The 26678-nt window shown below is 36.5% G+C and overlaps 1 protein-coding gene across 3 annotated transcripts in view; it reads right to left on the bottom strand.

Annotated features, from left to right (window-relative positions):
* Positions 1 to 26678, bottom strand: part of PTPRK (protein tyrosine phosphatase receptor type K) — a 732727-nt gene that overhangs the window by 527114 nt on the left and 178935 nt on the right. For all 3 annotated transcript variants that reach the window (XM_036768513.1, XM_036768511.1, XM_036768512.1), the window contains exon 2: positions 25292 to 25414. In XM_036768513.1, the coding sequence (XP_036624408.1) occupies positions 25292 to 25414 (123 nt within the window). The remainder of the gene's footprint in view (positions 1 to 25291; positions 25415 to 26678) is intronic.

Here is a 26678-nt window from a genome sequence, read left to right as displayed (position 1 = left end):
ATTTTTCACAAGGGGTAAAAGGCCAAGTCACCCTTTTCTTTTTCTAAATTCACTCACGGCCAGGTGGAAATCTTGGTAAGACAGTTATTTTTAATACAGGGTAAGAATGGTCACCACATAATTTGGTAAACAAATTAAGACTGTACTAAAAAAAAAAAATAACAAAAACTAACTTAAGTAAAAATAAAAAATTCACAGGCAAAAAAAAAAATTAGTCCTGCATTAACACATTCTCTAGAAAGCTCAACTATCATGTCTTTTGTTACAACAAATTTATGACAGGAATTAATTGCAATGAAGTGTTTATAAATTGTTTGCAACTTCTCTTTATACCATTAGCAAAGCCCTTGTAATAGCTATATCACAAAGAAGTATAACTGGTTTTTCCAATGTAACTACCTTTCGGGGCTATAATGAAGAAAGCTCTTTATAATCTTTAAAATGCACAAAGATGATATTATTAAAAGAGTGTGACTATATTGAAAACCAATGCAAAGATAATTTTTATTGAGAAGTTTGAAAAATTAAAGTAGGACAAATAAAAGTATAGGGAAAAAGACAAAGCTTATGATTTCCCTGTTAAAGGCAATTCCCACATGAGAAAACTCACTCTACAAATAAAGTTTGGCACCTTCTCTACAATTTATAATGTTAAGAGAGCTGCACAGAGTGCGGATTAAGTAATTAATTATCCTGGAGTCACACAGCCAGGATGGGTCAAATTTAGAACTTATACAGAAGTCTTTCTGATTTAAAGGCTGGCCCTCTTTCTATCATACCACACTTTCTCTCAGGGAAAACAGAACAATCGACAAAAATACAAGAAAGAGTAGTCCAAAGAAATTTATGATAAATTTCCGAAATTATTAATGATATTTAGAGAAGCATTTGATTTTTAGCATTGTTATAAGGTTATGTTGTATATTCATTTGTTCTGGAAGCATCCATCAAAATACAATTTTCATATTATATGATTTTCATATAAGACTATACATAACCAACTAGGCTACTCTGTCTTTTAAATCATCATCATCACAATTATAATTATCTATCTATATAACATGGAAACCAAATTTGTAGAAGTGTAGCAGCAGCTATAGAAGACAAAATAAAAAAATACTCTAAAGTTCTCCTCAAACCTGAATTTCTAAATTGTCTTTATTGGGTCAAGTTGCTATTTCCAAAAATAGATGAAGTAGAAAGGGTTAATATGGACTTTTTTTTTGCCCTACAATGAAACCATGACATTTATGGCTTTGTGTGTGTGTGTGTGTGTGTGTGTGTGTGTGTGTATTAGGTTACAATAGCAATTCCATTCTGTGGGAAACAAAAGAATGAATTCTGTTTCCATAGGATTAAAAGGACTCCTCCCAGCTTTGAGTGATAGCAAAATAAAAGTCAGAAGTGACCGGTTCTAATCAGAACTATGACCTAGCAGAACCAGGCTTCTGATCAGGTAAAAGATTAGAACCTTGTACACATGCCTGACAAGCTGTTTGAGGGGGGGTATGAAGTGGGCAGTTCAGAAAGTTGCATCTAGCCAATAGAGAACAAGGCAGACAATTTGAATTGCAAACAGCCTAAAAAGGCTTACATTTGTCTAAGCCCACGTACTCCATTAAGGGGGCTACCCATTCATTTGCAACGAATGTAAAAATAAATATAAAGAAAACTTCATGGCTTTGAAATGAGTATTGTTTTTCCCTAGACTAAGCATGTTTCTCACAATTTGGGGGGCTGTGAAAATGTGTCTATCACATGGATCATTCTGAGGGCTTGCAACCAGAGAAGCATTAGGTTGGGGCAGCATGCCTGGGTTTACTCCCGGACTTTGCCTGGGAAGTCCTGTGATTCCCACAAGCATGTTTCTCACAATTCTAAGCAAAATTGTGTAAAAAGACAATTAAAAAAGACAATAATGATACCTCTCCTAAGACACAGAGCTCTGATCTCTTAGACTTGGCTTTTTATTCAAGTTTAGTTTTTAGCATTAAGTTGAGTGACCTTAGATAAGTCATTTAATCTTTCTAACCCTCTGTTTCTGCATTTGTAACATTAAGAGAATATTTATAGTAATTTATCCTACAGTTATTTTGAATATTAAATGAAATAATGAAGATGACGTGCTTTGAATACCTTTGAAAACTACAGAGTGTCACCTATTACTTTTACTATATCTGTATCAGTGGGTACAGTACTCACATCAAAGAAAAAGGAATATTTAAAAAGTTATAGTGTGTTCCCTCTATTTACTCTTCCCTATATACCAACCATTATATAGAAATAATGGAGATAATATTGTCCAAGATTTTAGAGTTTAAAGAAATCTTAGAAATTATCTTGTCCAAACACCTTATAAATTTTTAATTTTATATCTAACAAAATGGTAGTTTAAAAGAGGTTAAGGGCCTTATCCAGGATAATGGCTGGGGATTCCTGTCCCCATCATCTGATTACATACCCTGTATTCTTTGCACTATTCAACATTGTCAGGTTCAGTCTGAAGTTTAAAGGGACCTGGAGTCAACAGGATCAGGGTTCAAATCTTAACTCTAACACAGATGACCAGTATGACCTTGGGTGAGTCTCTTAACTTCCCTGGGCCTTAGTCTGCTAGTCTGTAAAATGGAAGCATTGGACTACATGGCTTCTAAGGTCTCTTCCAGGTCTATATCTAAGACAATATGAACACTTGCCACTGTTGATGCTGAGTTGCTAGTGACTTAGATAGTGAAAACATTTAGGTAATTTATACCTGTTTGTGCATTTATTCCATGATACTGGATATCTGTATTTATTCTCTTCCTTTGTGGTATACAGACTCCCTCCTTCCCCTTATAAGTGCATGAATATTCAGAGATGTGATCCTGAATGTCAAAGTTTTATGCCTTGACTTGGCTGAAAGAATCTTAGGGTTCTGATACAAATTCCAGCTGTAGAGGCCAACCACTGGCTTTGAGGCCTGGCTGAACGGTGCTGGACAGACTGAATGACAATTGAACCAAGAGAGCAAAACCTCTTAAGTTGAGAAATGCAGCGTGATATGGAAATAGCTACAAATTGGCCATATAAATATGTAGTTGGAAAAAGGACTAGTATTTTAATAGGTAAACAATATCTTAGTATTATTATGAAAAGTCTTGATCATATAGACAACCTGAAAGGGTCTCAAGGATATTCAGGAGTGCTGACACCACATTTTGAGAGCCATTGATTTAACATCTACGTTGAGGGACTGATTACAAGGTGGAAAGACTGGAATCTGGAAAGTCTAAACAGTAGACTTTCATAACAGTGCAGGGAAAAAGGAAAACTGACCTGAACTATGGTCATACCCATAAGTAGAAATAAGGGTAATGTACAGATCAAAACAATAAGATTCAGCAACAAGTAAAATAATAGGAAGAAGCCAAGTCAACAGGTATTTATTAAGTGCTTGATATGTTCCAAGTACTTGACTGAAGTGCTAAGGATACAAAGAAAGGGGCGAAAACTAAAACAAAAAACAAAAACATCAACACCAGAAAAAATAGTGCCAGCTCTTAAGCAGCTCACAGTTCAATGGGGAAGACAATATGCAAAAAACAATGTTCAAATAAGATATCGACAATATACATGGGAAATAATTAGGAAAAGGGAAGCTTTGACATTACAGGGAATGAGGAAAAACTTATAGAAAACAAGATTTTAGCTAGAATGAGGGAGTTGGACAATTCTGGTTACTGGCAGGATGGTGAAACCCTCAACAGAAAGAGTGAAGTTTAGGGAAAGGAGTTCAGGTGGTCGTGAAAAGAGATTAAGGGTTCTCATTTGGATATGTTGAGTCTGAGATAGGTACGTGATATCAAATTAGAGAGGTCCAAAGGATAATGAGTGATGTGGGAATGGAAATCTATTAGGTCTAGGGATAAAGATTTGGGAGTCATCTGCCTAGAAAATTCAAACTACTTGCAGTTCGTAAGGATGAATAAATGTTATCTCAGATTCCCAGGCCACTGCAATTGTCACTTCCCTTAGGCAACCTGGAAGTCTTCAGTAAGCTGCTCCAAACATACCTGGGTGATAGTATTGCCCAGATCCACCACCTATTCCCCCAAACCCAAATACATTAAACTCAAGAGTTAACTTCTTCCAAAGACACACCATATGGGGATCAGAAGGAAGGAACTGGACAACTCAGTCTCAGGAAACTCACAAAGTAACAGTTCATATTTATAAATCATTTTACAACTTTCAAAACATTTGCCTCACAATTCATACAAGTAGATGGTTCAAGTAATAACCCTCATTTTACAAATAAACACAATTCAAAACAAGCTTAGGGCTTGGCCATTCCTTCCCAGTTTTAGCTAGGGAGTGTGTCTTGGGTTGACAATACTTCCAGCCCTAGGCATTGTCATTTGTAATTGTGTTACCTAACAAAAAGGCCAGTTAAGCAGCAGTACATGAACGTATCCAGTATTCAAATTCAAACCATTTCCCAAAACATTCATTTATTTTTCATTTATACACATACAAGTAGGAAAATTCGGTGAAGGAGTTTTAATTCATAGTCATTGGAATAATCAAAATTTGTTCCTTTCTTATATTATAGCAGCACTATTTAACATTTATCAATCTACAGTTAATAGATAATCTACCAAAACATAAAAAGGAAATATAAATTATATGCTAAAAAGCAAAATGGCAAAACATGCTTCTGTGTATGAATAAAAATAAACAAACACACATTAAGCAGCTGGGGAAAATATCTGCTGCTGTAATTCTGACTACAAATTTCTAGGCTCCCATTTTAAGAGCTAGACTATTTTGCAAAGACTAGCACATTCTTTCCAATTATTTTCAATATTACTCCTCTAGGCTATAAAAGTGAACATTTTGCCCTAAGTCAACATTAGTAGTGAATTAAGTTAATTATCTTTAATTCTTCTGTCTAGTTAAGTCATATCTTGAATTAGTTAGCCTTAGATTTCATCACTTAGTTCATCATACAGTCACAAAATACTTTAAATCTAATCAAATACATTCCATATCGACCACCAAAGGGTGCTGTTTAACAAGAGGAAATTCATGATGGCCTTTTAACAGATCAAGCTGACAAGCTCTCATTTTCTATCTAGGAAGGTCTGGGCTATATTGGCACTTGGCCCCATGTGTAGTACAGTAAACCAGCAGTTCTATGAGACAAATGATTTCAATATCCAAACAGTTTGAACAGTGCTGCTCGGTTTCTTTCTTGTAACTTTCCTGAGAAGAATGATCTATTTGTCTCAGATTCTAAATTGGGAAGTGCATTCTGGCAATTTTAGACACACTCATTGCCTCCAATGATATCCACTGGTGATTTATCCCAATGTATTTTCAAACAGACATTTTGCCTTTACTTCTTTCTTCCTATATAAAATAACTTTACTAACTTATAATGGGACGCTGGTCAACTCTACAGAAAGATTCAGCAGAAAAACTAGTGTCAACATTTCAAATTTTTAGTTGACCAAGCAGTTTATGTCTTTAATTTCCATCTGAACCTTTAAAAGTTCCACGAAGTGTATTATTATTCTGTCTTCTAACACCCAGAAGAAGATGCAGTGCGCCAAAAGAAGGACAGACACTTCTTGAGGCTAGTAAATAGAAGGGTGATAATGGGGGAGACAAAGTGAGTCTACTATTATTTAGGAAAGAAATATGTGGAATAATGATGCCCAATGATAACTTGAGTTCAGAGCATTTAAAGCTTGGAGAAATATTAGTCCAACTCCATTCTATTTTTTAATGTTTTTAATTAATAAAAAAAATCTATTTTTTTTCTTCTCATCCTTGCTCCTATTATTAGAGGAAAAAATGGAAAGAAAAACAGAATCCTTGGAACACATATTCAGTCAAGTAAAACTTACTCCCACACTGGCCATATCATACGTGTGTTTCCATTTGCATATGTGTATTCCTATCAGTAGGTGAACAGCATGTTATATTATGAATCCTCTGAAATCATAGCAACCCCTTCATTTTTCACCTGAAGAAACATCTATATTTTCACAAGCCCCTTTTATCAATGTCTATATTTGTACTGCCCCCAATGCCTCCAAACTTGTGAGTGCCTATCTAATCAAGACGGGGAAAGGAAAAGGGAAAGCAAAAGCTGAGCAGTGGAGGAAGTTGGAGTACAGAAAAAAGGCTACCCAAGCGAACGTGGCAATTCTGGTCCCCATCCGTTCAAACCTCCCCACTGCATGTCTACCTTTACCACCTCTACATTCTACCTGTATATATCATGTCTCGTGAAACCCTTCTGCAATTTCCCAGAGCCTCCTCTAGGTCATTACTTTCTACTCATTAATAAAGCAGCATAGCAAGTGTGTTAAATATCTAAAATTATAGTTTCATTTCTTGACTAATATGTAACTACCGACAATGTTTAGCAAAAAGAAATGTCCTTCCTTCTAAGAAGCAGCATAGTGTAGCGAAAAGAACATGGATCTGGAGCCATTAAACTAGGGTTATTAGAACAAGTTACTAGAACAAAGGTACAAGTCCTTGTTCAAACACTTATAAAGTTTGGACAAATCAATAAATTTTTCTTGGGTCTACGTGTCCTCATCTGGGAAACGGAGCTAATGATGCTAGCACATTATCTACCTCACAGCGTAGATGTGAGAATCAAATGAGGTTATGTATATAAAAGCTATTTGGGTGAAAGGTAATCTCAGATGAATGGGACAAGAGTTGAGAGGGAAAGGTTTCCTTCAAAGTGAGGCCTGCCTGAATCTCGCAGACAGGAAAGAGAGGCAAGGAGGCAGAGCACTTCAGACACGGCTGAAAGCCAGTGGAAACGCACTGAGAAGGGAGATGGATTGGGAAGAGGGTATGCAGCTCGACTGAAGAAGACTCAGAGAGGAATAAAGTGTAACATGAATGGAAAGGTGCAAATAATATTAAATGCAAAACAGAGCATTTTCTATTTTTTTCCTGGAGGTAATAGGGAGCCACTGAATTTTACTGTATATGAAGGTGACATTATTAGACCTGTGTTTCAGGAAGATCGCTTGTCAGCTCAGGGTAAAATAGAATGGAGTGGGGAGAGACTTGGGATGGTTAAGATCAACTATTTCAATAGTCTAGATGTGAGACAATAAGGCCGTATACTAAGGAAGTGACTGTGTGAGTAGAGAGAAAGAGGTTATATATGGGAGATGTTATGAAAGTAAAATTGATACTACTTGACAATAGATTGGATATGTGGGGTGAATGAGAGTGAGCAGTAGAATATGACCACAAATATTACAAAATCTAGAAAAGGTGTAGGAAAAAGCCACACGGAGTTTGATTATGTCATATTTAATTCTATTCTCTTAGGATATAAATAAACAAGTCAGCATATTTCTGCCGAATCTAAAATCCCAGGTAAAACTTGCTGATAATATATATTGATAATATATTATATTATATATATTGATATATTTATCATATTATTATATTAATATATTAATATTTATTATATATTGATATATTGATATATTATATATATTGATATATATATCAATATATATATAATATATATTGATAATATAATATTGCTGATATTTCTTACCTCTCATATGTTCTAAATATATGATACTCACTTTTGTTGGTAAATTCATATTTCTTGGTCAATTATTTCTTCTAGGGAATATGGTGTATTATACATATGGTTGTTTAGGCATTTCAGTCATGTCCAACTCTTTGTGACCCCATTTGGGGTTTTTCTTGGCAAAGATATTGGAATAGTTTGCTATTTCTTCTCTTAGCTTGTTTTACAGATGAGGAAATTGATACAAATAGGGTTAGGTATCTTGCTCAGGATCACAGAGTCTGAGGCCACATTTGAACTCAGGTCTTCCTGACTCCAGATTGTGAATTTTATCCACTGCATCATTGTATTACACATGGAGCCCATTAATTGTTACATTTCTAAAGTGCTCAGGATATGATTATCACTCAATAGCTATTTAATTATATAACTATGGATACTTACAGCATTGTTTCTGTCAACAACTGTTTATCAGGTCCTGCTACAAGGTTTTTCAGCTCAATAGGTGATTAAGAAGTGGTCTCTGCTCAGCGACTATTCCAATGGGTTTCAAGGGTTGGGGGGGTTTCCTGAGGGGAGGGACTCATGACAAAGTATTCTTTACTGTGAAAAATCACAGCACACTAAACGTTCGAAGTTAGCAACAAAGAAGAGTTGCAGGTCAGTCTGGCATTCAGACCCTGGGATTCCTCTGCCTCTTCTTCCCATTCCCTCTACATTCCCCCCTCCTCCCCTATCACTCACAGTCACCTTTTTAAGATTTTTTCTAGAGTTTTACAGCAATGGAGGCTGTGGAGAAGGGGAATGGAGGGGAATGGCTGGGAATGTGGAAGTCTCAGTGGCATGTAGCGAGGAGTTTCCTGCCACACCTATTCCAATAATAACAGGACCCCAATACTAACTTCTGTCACTACTGAGTATGTTCCCCTAGCATGTATCATGTACTTCAAAGTGATGGATCTTTTAACTTAAGAATTGGTAGACAACAGTCATGCCATAATAAACAAAGTTTATTTGTGTAGGGTAAGGGTACAAGGTCATAACTGCAATTTCTGTAGTACTCCTCTTAAGAGAAAGTAATTTTGTTTCTGTGGATCACATATTGATTTTTAAAGGTGCATGTAAAAGGTTACTGTACAGTTCTTGAAATCACTCTGTAATCTTATTCCTAAAACATTATGGGGTGGGGTGAGGGGTGTCCAATGGCACTGACATTAATATTAAAGTTCACTTTTTCCCTTTCTGTTTCTACACTTCCCTCTTGATGAAACATTAGTACATCTCTAACTCAAATACATTATGTACCTGAAACATCAGGGGAAAATGCCTGCCTCAGCATGCCATTTCTGTCCACTGTAATTTAGACATTCTTCATGCTGCATTTGTGTCCAGGAGGGTAATAGTCCCTACATTAAAAACCAGCCTTCATTAAGTGGCTCCCCCTCAAGTAGTCCATTACAGGCTTTCATTCACTGACCCTGATTCATGGCCGACCCCCACTGCTAACCAAATGTAGTAAATAAACTCTCTTCTAGGAGCTGAAGCGAAATGCACCAACAGGTTCATGAGAATGTAGATGGAAAGAACACCATGAAACTGCCCATAATTCTATTCCTGAAGGACCCCATTGTGGATAAAGTCATGCGTTAAAAAAATATTTTTAAACTTTCACCCCAAACTAACTAGGAAAGCATTTAATTCTGAGCAACAAATGGCCTTTGTACCAAGGATTCTTTTCCCTTGTCATATATGCTTAAGTGGGGGATGATATCTATTTTCCAAAAAGTTTGCTTAGACAAACAAGCAGAAAACATTCATCCAGAGGGCAAAAAAATTATATACGTAAATCTAAGAAAAGCAGAAGCATCACTGTGCATAGATACAATATCACACAGGAGTCCTAAAGCCCAGTAACCCTTCAAGACATTTGGTGTTTTACTACAGAAAGATGCGGAGAGGGAGGATATACTTATCTGAAGCTTTCTAATCTTAGCAAGAAAGAGTATTATGATGTTATAAAAAGCTAATAAAATATGCTTCATTTTTAGAGCATGTTAAAGGGTAAATAAAGAGTAACAGTCCTACTATAATGTCTCATCAATGTAATGCTGACTTCCCAAATGACATGGCAGTAGAACACAATGTCTGAAATTGGCATTCTTAACCTGAAGTCAGTGGATCCAGCAAGACAAGTATGTAGATAGATTTCAGAGGGACCTGTGAACTTTGGCAGGAAATTTCAAATTCTATCATTACTTCCAGTATCCCTTGGTGTGTTTTTAATCCTAGGTACTGTATTTTACACATTTAAAAACATCATTGTAAGCTGTGGTTCATAGGCTTAATCAGAAAGCCAAAGAGGGCTATCAAACACAAAATAAGTTAAGAATCCCTGGACTATTGGCCAATGGGGAGAATTTCGCTTGACTATAAAAGTATATAAAGAAGTAGTTTTGCTTTTTTTCTTTTTTTTCTCAGACAGAAAAAGAAGAGAGGAAGAAAGAAGGTAGATTTTCTTTGAATTCCTGGTTAGAAGTTCAAATTAGACTCAATGACCTCTAAAGTTCTGTCCAATTATAAACACTCTAAACTAGGGGGATGCTCTAAGAAAATGGGGGTGGGGACTAGTTTTTTGTGCTCCGAGATATTTTTCCAATAGAGGTGATATGTTTATCTAAAGTCATTTATTTAATGTACCCCAAATGACACACAAACACAAGCAGGACAACTGGGATAGAAATTAGTGAGAGGGTCCTTGGTCATCCAAAAGATCAAAGCTAACCTATCTATACTAGATATAGAACACAAGATTTAGGGCTCATCAATACCAACCTCTAAGTAACAGATTAACTGACTCCTGAATGCCAATAACTCAACCACTTATTACCAGTACTATATGCCCAAGCACCTTAATGCCTCCCCATGGTTCCAAGCTTTCCATAAAGCAGTTTTGTTGTCAAGTAACTGTCAAGAGGAGGTTGCAGAGATTTCAGCAGTTATGACCACTCAGAAAGTTATTAAACGGACAAACAAGGCTCTAAGAGGCAGATGACAGACTAGAAATGGTAAGTGAACTTCTAAAAACTCCCTTTACATTCAGAATTCAATATGCTACACAAATAATGTTGTCTTAATAAATGATAGCTCTGCTTTCCCTGAAGAAAAGGAATTCTCTGGAGTAAATATAAGGGAAAATACAGTGAAATATAGTCAATGTGTCCACAGAAGGATCTGGGAAGAGTTTCTGATTTTTGGTCATCATGATTACATTTGTTCAAAGTGGATCATGGCTTAGTGTTTAAATTTAAAAAAAAAAAAGTTGCATGAGGAGCAAGGAGGAAAGAGAATAAGCATTTAGTAAGTGCCAGTCACTGTGCTAAGCATTTTGTAAATATCTCATTCAATTCTCATAACAACTCTGGGTTATAGGTACCATTGCTTCTCCCATTTTATAGTTGAGGAAACTGAGGTAACTAGAGGATAAGTGACTTGCCCAGGGTCACATAAGTACCTGGCTAAGGACATATTTGAACTCAGGTCTTCCTGACACCAGGCATATCACTCTATCTACTGTGCCACCTCAAAGGCTAAATGATTTGTACAGAGGTCACACACAACTAACAAGTGTCAGGTTAGATTTGAGCCTACATCCTCACTATAAGCCTGGCATACCAAGATGCCTAAATGTTCTGATTCAAAAGCTTCCAAAACAATAACATGCTTCTAGTTTCAAATGCTATCAGTAATTCTTTGCTCTTCCATACTTAACACCATCAGACAAGTCATCCTACATGTGACCAATACATGTCACCACACAATACATGAAGTTTTTACAAAGAGAAGGTAAGTATTATGAAGGATAGCTTCATTATTTTTCTCCAAAACAAAAACCCACTACGCTCAGTTTGGTCCCTAGCAGCCTTTTCTCAAGGGATACACTGGGAGCAAGTAAAAGAAACAAAGTCTGAAGTCTCACCAGAGGAGGCTGGCTATGGGGAGATGGCAGGAAGTAGTGGGCATTCAACCTGGCACCTAGCAGGCTTTCCTACTGCCTCCAGGAGCAAATAGAAAATGCTTTGTTTAGCATCCAAGGACCTTCAGAACCTAATCTCTCCCTACCTTTCTAGTCTTCTTACACCTTATGTACTCCTCAATGTGTACTCTTCAATCCAGTGACACTGGCCTCCTGGTTGGCCCACACACATGACGCTCCATCTCTCAGCTCCGGGCATTTTCTCTAGCTATACCCCATGCCTGGAATGCTCTCTTACCTCTGCTCTAACTACTGACCTCTCTGGCTTTCTTTAAGTCCCAACTAAAATTGCACCTACTACAGACAGTCTTCTTCAACCTCTCTTAATTCCAATGCCTTCCCTCTGTTAACTATTTCCTATTTATCGTGCATATTGCTTACTTTGTATATATGTTTGCACGTTGTTTCCCTCATCAAACTGTAAGCTCCTTGAAGGAGGGACTGTCTTTTGCCTCTTTTGGTATCCCCAGCACTTAGCACAGTGCCTGGCACATAGTAGGTGCTTAATAAATATTTACCGATAGACTAAAATACAAAGTCACCTTGCTTACTATCAGCTCTTTCTTGTCCATGACCCTTTTTAATCTCACATGCAATCTAATATATAATTTCTATGTTTCGCAAAGAATAGATCTGGTAACTAATAAGACTTTACATAATTACAATATATCTTAGTAAATTTCATAAGCCAGAGGAGGAATCATTCACATTAACAACGCTCAGATTAATTATAGTGATAACTATAAATAGTACTGTCCTTATGTATGTTTACTTTAAGCAAAAAACTTTGAAAAGAATTATCTTAGTGAATATATAAAGTGCTAGACTGAAGCTAAATTTTAATGTCTTTATAATTTCAAATACCATCTAAAAGCATCTCCAGAGAATCTCACCCAAAATTCAATTAGGCATTTAAAAACCTGGGAGGGGAAAAAGAATAGCAATGGTAACATCAATGGGACACAGGTGCCATGTACATTTTGGAGAATTGCAATCACTGTCCTTCCTGCAGCACAGGAGCATTCTGGCAGAGTATCCAAAAGTTCTAAAAGTTTTCATCTCAGGATCTGTGTGTAAAAGCCCTCTCCATATAAGTCCAGGGTCAGCTGTAGCCCAGGGGTTGCTTTCAGCCAGAAAAGGTTTGGGTTATGTTCTTCCCCCTTCCCCACACTCATTCCTCCCATACCTGTATATTTCATTTACTTTCTTCCATACATTTCAGGTGTAGAAGATGGGGACTTAAAGTCCTGGCAAGCAAGAAGGAATAACGTGTTCTGCTAAAATGTAAAGAACTACATAAAAATTAATGTTGTTATTATTAATAACAGAAACAACTATGGAAGTAACAAAATTTTAAAATAAAAGATGCCTGAAAATAAATTGTCTAATACATGTAATCAAAGGAATATCTTTTTAAACTATCTGGCTAGCTTTTCTAATTACAGTAAATTCTCAATTATGAGAATGCTTGGAGTATTTCCTAATCAAGTAGGGTCAAATTTTTTAAAAGTTGTCTCTACTGTAGAAAATCTTTCCAAACCACATTTTCTCTACTACATATATAGTGCAATAAATGTAAAATAATTGTGTGCGTGCGTGCGTGTGTGTGTGTGTGTGTGTGAAGACTGTATAGTTTTTTTCTGTGAACCAGTGATGGACACCAATTATCACTGAGGGCCCTTAGATGCTCCAAGAAATATGAATTGACTATAAAGCTGCTCTCTGAAAGCTGATATTGAATAAGTCTTTGCCATAACCTGAGGCTTTTCTTCCTTGTTGCCTCTTTCTCCAACAAGTATGGGGTATGGGAGGGGGAATCCAATTATTGGAGGATTCTGAGGACAATCTTTGGGTTTTGATTCATCAATGTTGCACTGAAGCCTACAATCTAAAAGGCCACAGTTTTCCTATGAATTGTTTTGTATCAAACAAAAAATGGGAAAAATAACAGATTATTTTTTGTCTGAAATTCCATGTATCCCTAATGTAACAAGAAAGATGATAATCAGGAATTGTTGAGAAGGAAAGGTATATAAGGGAGTCAGGTAAGAAAGAGAAAGCTAAAAGTTAGACAATAAGTAAAGTAAGTCTTATTCTTTACAGAAAATAAGGTGGACTTTAAGGTAAGATTATTTTAGACAAAAATGGAAGAAAAATTAGAAAAATAATTGAGGACTACTGTACTGTAAGAAATGAAAAAAGATGATTTCAAAAAGAATGCTATATGAACTAATGCAAAATGAAGTAAGCAGAATCTGAAGAAAATTTTTTACTGTAACATCAATATTATAAAAACTAACAATTTTGAGGACTTTTACGAAGTTGTGAAGAATGAAATAAGAAGGAGAATGAATTATACAGTAACAACAACACTGTAAAACGAACTTTAAAAGCTGTAACAAATACAATCAATACAATGATCCTTCATGATTCCAGAGGACCAAAAATGATGTAACATGTTGTCCATTACAAAAAGGTGATGGAGTTATAGTTTAGAATTGCATATATGTATGTACATAAGTGTATATATACACACTTACATGTACACATATGGACATCAATCCATTTGTGTAAATACCAAGAGAATATGTTTTGCCAGACTATATGTGTTGGTTATAAGACATTTGTTCTCTTTTGTTTCTTTTTCCTCCCAATGGATTAGAAGGTGGGAGGAAAAGAAAATAGATTTCTGATATGTGGTTGTCATTTTGTTTGTATTTAAACAGAGAGGTGCCACAGTTAGGTGGTGAAAATGCCAGGCCTGGAGCCAGGGAGACTTTTCTTCCTTAGTTCAAATCTGGGCTCAGATATTGACTAGCTCTGTGATCTTGAGCAAGTCACTTAACACTGTTTGCCTTAGTTCCTCATTTGTCGAATGAACTGGAGAAGGAAATGACAAACCACAAAAAAGACTCCAGTATTTTTGCCACTCTATCCACTGTGCTATCTAGCTGCCTCAAATAAGTACATACATTGTTTAAGCCTCTAATAGAGGTTTAGTTGGGGATCTGATATATACTTAAGAGTCTCTAAAGGGTCTTGTGTTTCCTGATACTAGTACCATGTGTTACATGTCCAACATCTGCAAAAACCATGTCTTTGGATTTTTCTGGTACTACTATGCTAAATGCAAATGATCTCTACCTTGCCCTCCTTTTTTTTAAAAAAAAAAATCACAGTTTCAACCATTGCCACTCAAAAAGTCTGATTTGAGGGTAACTAGCCAAGGCACAGTGACCTTCTGAAATGATTACTAGCAGCAATATGCAATTCACCAGGGGAACTTCTTTGTTTGCCTCATTTCTTGGACCCTTCCCCTTTCCATCTATAATCATGCTTATGTGTGCTCTCTCCTTACCCATTTACCCCCAACTTTGACTTTGATTCAAAGTATAATTGGACTATAAAATCCTTATGTGAGAATAAAAAAAAGTTTGTTGGGTACATTGTTAAACATCTACCGCATTAAGATACTATTCTGCATACTAGATACACATTTTTTAAAATGATAGATTCTGCACTCAAGCAACTAGCCGTTTACTGGGAATGTGAGATTGTAGACCTGTGGGCATGACAAAGCAGATACAAAGTGCAGTGGCAACATCCGAGGAAGGAAAGGTTACTTTCACTTCCAAAGGGGTTGATGAAGAGGGAATAAAGAATCAATTAATAAGTATTTATTAAATGCCCACTAAGTGCCAGGAGATTCAAAGACAATTTCATGAAGAATATAACCATCAAGCTGGAACTTAAGGAAAAAGAAGAAGAGAATTAACAGAATGAGAACCAGTATGTAGCTTCCGAAAAGAATTAAGTCATGCCAGGATAACCATATCTGTCACCCCTCTTTTTGACAGGGTTATTAAGCTTGTAGGTTACAGAATTCTAGAGACACAGCTTACCTTACTTTAATGTTTAGTGCTTAATAAAGTTATCTCACACTATCCTTCTGGAAAAGGGGCCATGGAATTAGATAATAATATTGTCAGATGAATTTGGGAATATATAAATAGCCAGACACAATGATTATTTATTAATGACCAGATGAAAACTTGAAGAGCAGTTTCTCATAGACTTCTTCAGGGACCTGTGCTTGCTAGGCCCTATCCTGTTCAACATTTTTATTAATGAACAATTTATACAGTAACAACAACATTGTACAGAGAAAAACAACCTGGAAAGACTTTAAGAGCTAACCAATTCAATGATCTACCATGACTCTAAGGGATGGATAAAGAAGGATATTATCCACTTCCTGGCAGAAAAATGATGAATTCAGGGTATGCAACTAGAAAATCCCTTTTGAACATGATAAATGCATGACTTGTTTTATTGGGCTATGCTTATTTATTACGATGATTGTGTTTTTTTAATGATGTTTGAGAAAAGCTAATGATACGGTTGCCTCCAAAAAAAAAAAAGAACAATTTTTAAAAGCAAAGAACAGAAAGACATTCAGAAAGAAAGAGATAAGCAAGAAAGTTTTCAAAGCAATGTGTTGAATTCATTACATATTTTACAAATCTGCAGATTACACAAGTCTGGGAGAATTGCATACATACCAGAAGTCGTCATGGGTCATGACCAAAAAGACCTCCACCACCAACAACATTGGGGTGAATTTAATAGATTCAATTTATTCAGGAAAAAATGTATTTGATTAAAAATGACAAGTACAAGATGGAGGAGACATATTAAGACAGAAGTCCGAAAACAATTATAAGAACACTGATGGACAACTGGAAAGAATCTAAAAGGCCAGAGGCAGAGCCAAGATGGTGAGTAAAAGCAGGGACTTAATTGAGCTCTGCCCTAAAACCCTCCAAATATCTGTAAAAAGTGACTCTAAACAAATTCTAGTTACAGAACTCACAAAATGACAGTGAAACATATATCCACCCAAGACAACCTAGAAGGCTGACAGGAAGGGTCTATCACATCAGGCTGGGAGTGGAGCACAATCCAGTGTGGACCGCTCCAGCACAGACCAGGCAGGAGCTGGCATCAGGGGACTGAATCAGTGGCAGTTGTGGTGGTTTCCAGACTTCTCAACCAACAAATGCCAAAGACAAGGTAGAAGGTCAGTGAGGAAACTCTGTCAGACCTGGGTGAGAAAGAGAATGGTCTGGCCCAGCCCCAGGGCAGTGGCAGTGGCTGTGGTGACTGCAGTAGTGTCTACTTCAGGAGTTCCAGGCCCACAGGTAGTGGGAGGATCAAGTGGCTGATCAGAGGGGGATTTGCTGGCATTGAGGTAGGATTCTCTTGCTTTGCTCTGCTTGGCTCTGGGTTGCAGTCCTGGTTGGTAGTCCTGGAGTGAGAAGGAGCACTGGCATGGCAGAGCTTGCAGTGGTGGTGGAGAGGGAATTGTCCTCACACTTCCAAGGTAGAAGAGAGTGCTTCTGGTCACTCACAGAGCACAGCATAGCCCAGGAGAGGAGTAAACACCTCTCCTTTGATCATACCACCTTAGAAGAAATGAAAATTGACAGGTGCCTAGAAGTGTCTCTGACAACAGCTGCACAAATCCCCTGAAGCTTGAGACAGAGCACTCTCCACTCTGGAGGCAGAGGCCTACCTTGACAAAGAGCTTAAAAGTCAAGTAATTGGCTGGGAAAATGAGCAAACAGTGAAAAAATCAGACTTTAGAATCTTACTTTCATGACAAGGAAAATCAAAACATACAATCAGAAGAAGGCAACAAAGTCAAAGCTCCTACACCCAAAGCTTCCAAGAAAAATATGAATTGGTTACAGGTAATGGAATAGCTCAAAAAGGGATTTTGAAAATCAAGTAAAGAGAAGGAGAGGAAAAATTGGGAAGAGAAATAAGAGAGATGCAATAAAATCATGAAAAATGAGTCAGCAACTTGCTAAAGGAGACCCCAAAAATACTGAAGAAAATAACACCTTAAAAATAGACTAACTCAATTGGCAAAAGAAGCCCAAAAAGCAAATGAGGAGAAGAATGACTTAAAAAGCAGAACTGGCCAAATGGAAAAAAGAGATCCAAAAGCTTACTGAAGAAATAATTCCTTAAAAATTAGAATGGAGCAAATGGAAGCTAATGACTTTATGATAAATCAAGAAATTATAAAACAGAACCAAAAGAATGAAAAAATAGAAGACAATGTGACATATCTCATTGGAAAACCACTGACCTGGAAAACAGATCCAGGAGAGATAACTTAAAAATTATCGGGCTACCTGAAATCTATGGTCAATAAAAGAGCCTAGACATCACCTTTCAAGAAATTATCAAGAAAAAAAAGAATCTAAAAGGCCATCTAGTATAGCCTTCTTGTTTTAAAAGTGAAGAAACTGAGGCCCAGGGAATGAAAATGATTTGTTCGAGATCACATAGGTAACAGAGCACCTAAAATATAGTAAGTGCTTAATAAATGTCCATTGACTATCAGTAAACATCCATGGTGGGTTTCTTACCCTGGTGTTCTGACTCTAAATCCAGGGTCCTTCCCCTTTGAAGTATACAATCCATAGGTTTTAGAAGACTTCAAGCCTAATATGAGTAAATGGTATAAAATGGCAAGTGAGAAGCTAATTCTCCCTTGTTCTTTATTGAGAGGTAGACGTCCAAGGAATAAGGAGGCAAGAACCCAAATATATTCTGATCACCTCAGAACAAATCTGGAATACTATCTTCAGTTTTGGGAACCACAAGTTAAGAAGGATATTGATCAACTGGACAATCTGAAAGGAGGATAAACAGGTAGCAAATAACCTTGAGTTCATTTTATAAAACAATCAGAGAAACTAGTGATGTTTCACTTTGAGAAGAGAAAGATCAGGGAATGTAAGTCAACCATACTCAAGTATCTGAAAGGCTATTATGTGGAAAAAAAGGATTTTATCTTGTTAACCCAAGATATTTAACCTAAGACCTAGAATCAATGTGAATAAGTGGCAGAGGCAGATTTCTAAAGTTTAATATTGGGGATATTTGGGGCAGCTGGGTGGTGAAGTGGATAGAAAACTAGCCCTGAAATCAGGAGGACCTGATTTCAAATCCAGTCTCAGACACTTAACACTTACTACCTGCATGACCCTGGGCAAGTCACTTAACCCTGATTGCCTCATGTATGGATTTGGATTTGGATGTGTATGTATATGAGATATTTACTTTATATATTATATATATATATATATATGAAATTTACCATATATATGTATACACATATCTACACACACACGTATATATACACACACACACACATAGACACACACGCACACATGAAATTTACCCAATAATTAGAACTATCTAAAAGTACAAAGAACTGCCTAGAGATATTACATTTCCCCTTCATTGACTTTCTAAAACCAAAAGCTAGATGACCAGTTGTCACATGTGTTTTAGTAAAGAATTTTTTCAGGCCTGAGTTGAACCAGACAGCCCCTGATGTCCCTCCTAATTCTGAGATGCTGTGATCCTGTGAGAAAGGTTTTTCTATGTAAAAGGAACAGCCAGCCTGTGTAAAATGCAAGGAACCGAACATCTAAAAGTATAGCACGACTATAGTATGACAATGAGGAATCCAGCTAAAAATGTCAACTAGAACCAGATTGTGGAGAACTCCATAGATATCAGGCTAACGAAATTGTATTTTATTCTAAAAATAATAGGATTTTGAACAGGCAAATGGCACAGTCATTTTTGCATTGGGAAGATTATTTTGGAACCTGTTTTAAGGTCAGAATGGAGAAGAGAGATACCGCTCCAAACAAATGAGTGTCTGAATGAGAATGGTGGTAACATGACTAGAGAGAATCGCAGAGATTCAAGACATACCAATGAGCCTGTGCTGAGTCTATAATACCAGGACTTGGTAACTAACTGGACAAAAGGGACAAAGTAAAGAGAAGAGTCAAGATGAGTGAGGTTTTAAGACTAGGTGACTGAGAGATGTGATTAACAGGAAGACAGGAAAAAAGGACTTCAGTTTGGGAAATACTGACCTCAGTATGAAGTCAAAAAGTATGTGCCAAGCATTGTACCAAGTGCACAGGATAGAAAGAAAGGTAAAAAACATGTACCTTAAACTCATGGAGCTTGCTTTCTAATGTAGAAGACAACATCATAACAGCTACGTACATACAAGATACACACACACACACACACACACACACACACATACACACACACTCTCTCTCTCTCTCTCTCTCTCTCTCTCTCTCTCTCTCAACAGAAGATAATTTCAGAGGAAGACACGAGCATTGAGGGGACCAGACAATCGATAATATAATCATTATAAGTTGCCATTTGTATGTTCTTTTCTGATTTAAAAATTAAAATTACAGATGATAGGATCATAGATTAGAAGATGGAAGGGACCTTGGAGGCTTGCTAGTATACTTCAAAGTCTAAAAATTGAGACTAAGAAATGTTAAGAGAACTTGCTATAGGCCACACAGTATGTTAAACAGGATATGAACCCCTATCTTCCTGACTCCAAATTTAGTTTCCTATCCTATCCTATCTAGTCTGACCACAACCTAGTGAGGTAAGAAAACTATATAGATTTTCAGATCTAGAGGACAATTTAAAGATCATAAAATCTAATCACCTCATCCCTTCCCCTGCCCCCGGTATTCAATTTTTAATGCAATGCAAATGGTAAACTAGAATACTTATGCTGAAGACTAGTCAACAAATGAGAGTGTATGAGCTTTCCCAGAGATGCAGATCAATGGGTCTAAGGAAGACTATGGATCCCACAAGGCCCTCCCTGGAGCCAGGGACTTTAGCCTCTGTTATTAATTAGAGATCTACTAGAAGGGGTAAAGATCCGGTAGAACCAAAAAGCTCTCCAATACAGGGAGTTGGGACATGGAAATGGCTAGGTTTGCTAATATTCAATATACAAATTAGGGCTGAAAATGTGGACAAAGAACAGCTTCCAGACCCAGGGGTTCTTGCAACCCCAAAAGAAAAGTGTTCGGTAAGGCCATGGCTCAGTCTCAGTCAAACAGTAGCAAGGAAAGCTAGCCTCATCATATTGTGGAATACAACAAGAGGATCAGCAAAGGCCACAAGGAATTATGAGCTCAGAAGCCTGTTCCTCTGCTCCTGTACAGATGTGGAAAAAGGATTACAGTGAATAGACACTCTCCATATGCCTTCAGGAATAAGAAGAGGAAGGGAAAAATAAGGAGTAGCTAATTAACTCTGGAGATATAGTAATGAGGACAAATAATAGAGGATTTGGGTGGGTGGAGAACAATCTTTGAGCTGAGGAGGGCTCTAGACTTCCAGGGTTTACCTAGGGCTTTGGTAAGGGACAAGGTGACAAGACACACTAAGAGAAATTAAAATGACTCAAAGAAATAAGTACTTTATCTGGCTAACCCAAAAGTCCTACATGCTATTTCCTATTTAAGACATCCTATCTTTGGCTTCCATTCAAAAGCACAGGATGACTACATGTCGAGAACATTCTTCGATTTCACCTCCACCTCAGCTCAAGCCCAACTCCTAAGCAAAGCTTTATCAGTTTGCCAAGTTATTAGCAACTTTCCCTTAGAAACTTTTCCTTAAATAGTATTAAGTTTGCAAATATTTATCTGCATGTAGAGTTTTTCTCTGGTAGAGAATAAGCTCCTGTAGGGGAGAGGAACTATTTTCATTTTTGCTTTTTTTCTTTGTATCCACAGTTCACAGGATAGCTTCCAGGGCACAGTAAACATTCAATAAATGCTTACTGAAGGAAATCATTTGTCACAATTTCGTATCTGTGGCTCATTCTTGCTGCCCCATGAACTAGTCAGCATACCACAATTTATTCAATCAAAAAACCAAAAGGTTCTGCTTTATATAAGTGGATACTATACCAAATGCAATTCTTTTAAGTCATCTGTCACCTAGTAAGATATAAATCTAAATGTCCGCCTTCCAGAGTTAACATCAAAAGACAATGTTCAGTCAGCATAATAAGGGTATGATAAAAGAAATAGGGTGGCAGATGAGAAGGAATGATTGTTTCAAAAAAAGGTAAAGTTTTCTCCCCCTTTTTTTAACTAACAGTAGTTACATTAGGTAAAAATAAAGTGGCCATGACCTTTTATCATCCTCTGCATAATTAATTACTTAATATCCCATTAACTGGAAGATGTTGCAGAATTTCAAGCACTTTCATTTTCTCAGCATATCATTCTATCTAGGAACCACAAATTAAGTTGTTCATCAAAGGTGAGTCATCAAGGTCATCTGAGCCAGTCAGGACCTCTTCAGTTATTCATTACCTAACTTCAGTAGTAATTAACAATGGCAACATTTCCATAAATCAACATCTTTCTGATTATTCTCTGATGATGAACAGTCAAAATGTGTGCATGCTCCAATCCTCTCCCCTTTTAATTTTGTCCTAATACTTCAAGCTAAATATACCAGAGAGCATAGTGATACTGAAAAATTGCAAATGTTTTTCTAATTAAAATATACAAGCAAAACATGGTTAAGTATCATTGAAGGAGAGAAACAAACCTATGTACAAAATAAGTCTGCTGACAATGTAGGAATAAAATTTAGAAAACAAAGGATCTTAGCATCACAGTGAAATTATTTTCCTTTGCAAGGAAAGATGGCTCAATCTAGCTTCAGCAACCACTACCTGCCTATTCACCCATGTCAAATAACAGTTAGAAAAGAACATAAATTTCACTCGTCTTATTGTCAGTTTTATCACCACAAAGAAAGAAGAATTAGTAAAGTAATTCTGTGGAAGTTGACCTCTTTTCTGTGCTTAATTTACAAGATGGGGATAAAGAGCAGAAATTTTAGAATTTCCATTTCAGGTTTTACTTGTTCTTGGGTATGTATTTTTGATTTGCTTTGTTGTTTTATTGAGGATGGGGAGGGGGAAGGCAGGAGTAATCCTCAAAAACAATCTTAAATGAATTATTTTTCATCAAATTTGACTATTTTGTTCTTAACTAGCCCTGTCACTTTAACAGTTTCTGTCAATAGAAGATCTAGACCTTATTTGAAATTTAAGAGTTTTAAAGAGATTCCAGAGGCACAGAAATATTACAAACAAGTTTATATTCCAAGCTAGTGTTGCCATTGGCTGCCATCTCTCTCCATTTTCAAATAGCTCAAGAGTCTATTGACTAAAACCTTCTGCAAGTTCTCTGGATCTGTTTGTTGTAACAACTGATTGATAGAGGATAAACTTTCTTAGAAAATGATAAAGATCAATCAGCAAACACTGCCAGGTACTGTGCTGGACACTGGACAGACAAAAGCAAAAATGAAACCACTCCTCAAAGATTTTACACAACAGGTTGTGTTCTGTCTATTTTTTTGTCATTTCCCAGTTCTTGGCATCAAGAGTTTAGGTCAAAACTGGTTTATTGTACTACACATCATCAATGTAACTGTGTTATTTCTCCTAGTTTGATATTTTACTTCGATGTGTGCCTCACTAAGTCTATGATTTACCTAAGCACATACAACTGAGGCAGAGATAACTCCAATGTGGATAAGCAATCACTTCTTGTATATTCAGATGTAATCAGTTTTATTTTTTTGTGGTGTTATTTGGTGTTTGCTGTTTCCAAAGCCTTCTTATTCTCTTCTTTTAAAAGTATCTATGATATATATGGATGTGGCTTCTGTGTGATGAACAAGCCTTGAGTTGCTTTTGTTTCTTATTCTTCCATCATATTTTCCAACATTTTTCATAATCCTCCTCTGTGCCCATTTTTATATTTAATTGGAGTCATCAATACAAATAGTGGTTTAATTTAGAGGCTTTTCATAAGTTCAACAGGATATTAACCTTGCAACATCTTGAGGCATGCACGGCAGTAATCTTGAATGTGATCTTTGTTGGTATGTTCCTCTTGAGCCCTACAATCTGAGAACCGTTATGTTGTAATGGTAGTTTCAAATATAGGGTCTTTTGTTGCTTTTGGACTAAAAATAACACTAACTCTGCCAAATCCTTTGTTTGCTTTTCTGAAGAAAACCTGTATGCCACCTTTCCTTTTATTCCCAAATTCCTGGCTTCACTCATAGTGAGAATGTCAAGACTGATGATTTCTTTCTTCTAGTAGCATTCCAATAGTTCAATAACAAGGATATCATATATAGTTTGAAAACTGTGTGACTGTCAGTCCCCTTTTCTGCCACTCTACCACCACCATCATAGAAGCAGAAAGCATAGGATAGAGTAGATCTTGTGTTTTATCTTATTTCATGAAATGTCATGCCAAAGAATTCATCACCAAGCAGTCAGTCAGCCTACTGTTAATGAATCTTTTCACACTCAGCCTACATCATCCTCAGAAGCTGGACACATATGCAAAAAGCCTTTCTAACAGGATATAACCTCCCAGAGCTTACATTCAACTGGCACAGCCTTTGAGAATCCAGGGTCATCAAAACACGATGAGGCATTGGAGTAGGAGCATGGGCAGAATATGGAAGAAGAGAGAATAAGGAATATTTCTATGTCTAAGAATTTTCTCCAGGTCACAAAATCAGTTAACGTCAGTGCTGAGATGATTAAAAAAAAATAGGTTTGTTTTTTTTTTTTTACTGTAAGTATAGTATATTTTTTATTATATCATAAATATCTTATTCAAAGCTTAGATCTTTTTTTTAATCCAAAATAACTATACCTGGCAAAGTAAGGATATAGAGGCAAAAGGGATTTCAGCCAGAAATCATTTTTTTTCCTTTTGCCTAAGCTCCTTCTAGGTTTACATTGTTATTTAACTGACAAAGGTTCCTTTTCACACCAAATCTAATATTAAATAATTCAGGCTGCATAATGTAGAGGGAAAATGCACTAAGGGACTAAACTGCAAGCTTGATCAACCCAGTACTATTACTCGTTCTGCCAATGTCAATGTTTTCTCTATTTAAATATAATATGAACAATATTATCTCTTATATTCCCCCAAGAGATAGTGCCAGTTAACAAGCATTTATTGACCACCCACAATGTATATACTAATATTTGAGCCTTATGAAGATAAAGCAAAAGGTATATCAAGACATTAAAGCTTGCACAGGGTATACCAAATACAAATCACATTATCACTACGAATAAGGGGGTGTGGCTCTTAAAATAAAAAAAATAACAAAGAACACATAAAACCATGTATTTCTTTGATGTTTAAAAATGTCGAGAGACATAGTTTCTAGGTAATTAGTATTTTATTAATAATGCTAGCATGTTATTAATAAAAGAGGTCAGTAACACTCTCAAATGCCAAAGACCCCTCATGGCAAGGGGCTCACAGCTTATATGCCTTTGGAAGAGTGGGTGTTTCTGAGGGTGGCAATCAACTCTGACTGGCTAACAATTAAATGAGAGAATGAGGGTCCTAAGGTAAGTGACACTGAGCACCCAAATCTTGGTCAAAAAGACTTATCAATTTCCATATAACCTGTCTGACAAAAGGGATTAGAATCCACATTTTTCCAGACCTGTTGGAGTAAACACAATGAGCAGCAATCCACCCACTCCCCCAAACTTAGAATTCTCTTTACTGTGTTTGATTAGATCTTAGCCAAGCTAAGGGCAAGATTTCCCACAGTAGTTGATTCCTGGATAAGGAAGGAGAAAAAGGGAAAAATCTTGGTTCTAATTCAGTAATTAATTATTAATACAAGAGAGAAATAATCATTTCTGTCATTTTCAAACATGGTATCATCACAATGGCGCTTACCTTGAGGCATCTCAGGAGGCAAATAATGAGGTTCTTGAGAACTAACATGAACCCATTCAAAATCATCATATAGGTCTTGATGGTAATCACAAGCTCCAGGACCATCATCAAAAGTACAGCCCCCTAGAGGAAATAAGAGAGAAGCCTTTGATTAATTTCCAGAAAAATTAAATTAACTTTTCAAAATATTTTAGAAAGACTAGTAAGAATACCGCATGTATTTTTCAAAGTGGCTTGTTAAACAATTCACAACTTCAACTCTTCCCTCTTCTCCTAAGCATTCCAACTATCAATGGACTCTTCGAATTTCTGTACTCTATCCAAGTTGTGTGGGATGAAAGACCCTTATCAATTTGAAGTTAATAAGGAGCCATCTCAGGGTGGGAACAGACATAAATTTTATTCAATTCTCGAGAATTGGGCATCCTCTGCTAGCACAGAGCAGAACCAGCAAAGGAGGCACTTTACAAAGGGCAAAGTACCAATAATTATACCTAACACAAGAGAATTCCCGCCCACCTCTGACCCTTCTCACCATTGGCTGGGAGGCGGGCTTACAATCTGAGCACCAAAGCTAGACAAAGAACCAGGAAATCGAGGCACAGAAACTCCAATTCCTATTCCCTTAGTTAATGATTACAACTGAGGTGACATCTATAAATCTAAAGAAGGAGAATAGGATAAAGGGAGGGGGAGACCTTTTCCATTCTTCTACAGTACTTTTACAGCAAAGGAAAGCAGGTCACAGTAACCCTATTCTTACTGAGCAAATCTTTAAACCAGAACCAGAAGAAAGAACAAAAAGTTTCAGGGTAAACTTTCCCAGAGGCTGAGTCATCAGATACTCATGGCCTCAGAATTTTTCCACTTCCCTATTTCCCTATTTCTTGATTTTTAAACATTCCTTAGTATAGACATAGATATATAGATAGATAGATAGATATAGATATGTGTATATATATACATATATATATATATTTATGCGTATCTTCCCTGAAGTCTTCACATTTTATTTACCTCACACAAAGTGAATTCCCTCCAGTAGTGCATTCTCCTCATAGAAGTAATGAGACTGAGCTACTAAAGGAAATATATAAGTCAGTCCTGAATGACACACCCCAAATGCTGTCATTTTAATTAAGAAATATAATGTTAATGTATACTTCAATTTCCCTGATATACAAATTACCTGCAGCAAGACTAACAAAAAGGTAAGAACAGAAAATAAGTCTGATGCTATAATTACAGTTCCATTCAAGTGAAATAGTATTTCAATTACTACAAAAATAGTTTTAATGTCCCTGCCCTTAATCAAGTAGAAACAGAAATTCATTCTGGGTCACAAGGTGGCTTGTAAGCATGGGACAGGTTTATTTTATTACATATT

The sequence above is a fragment of the Trichosurus vulpecula genome, chromosome 7 (assembly GCF_011100635.1).
Source record: "Trichosurus vulpecula isolate mTriVul1 chromosome 7, mTriVul1.pri, whole genome shotgun sequence".
Lineage (NCBI taxonomy): Eukaryota > Metazoa > Chordata > Mammalia > Diprotodontia > Phalangeridae > Trichosurus > Trichosurus vulpecula.
This window is presented reverse-complemented; position numbering and strand designations above follow the sequence as displayed.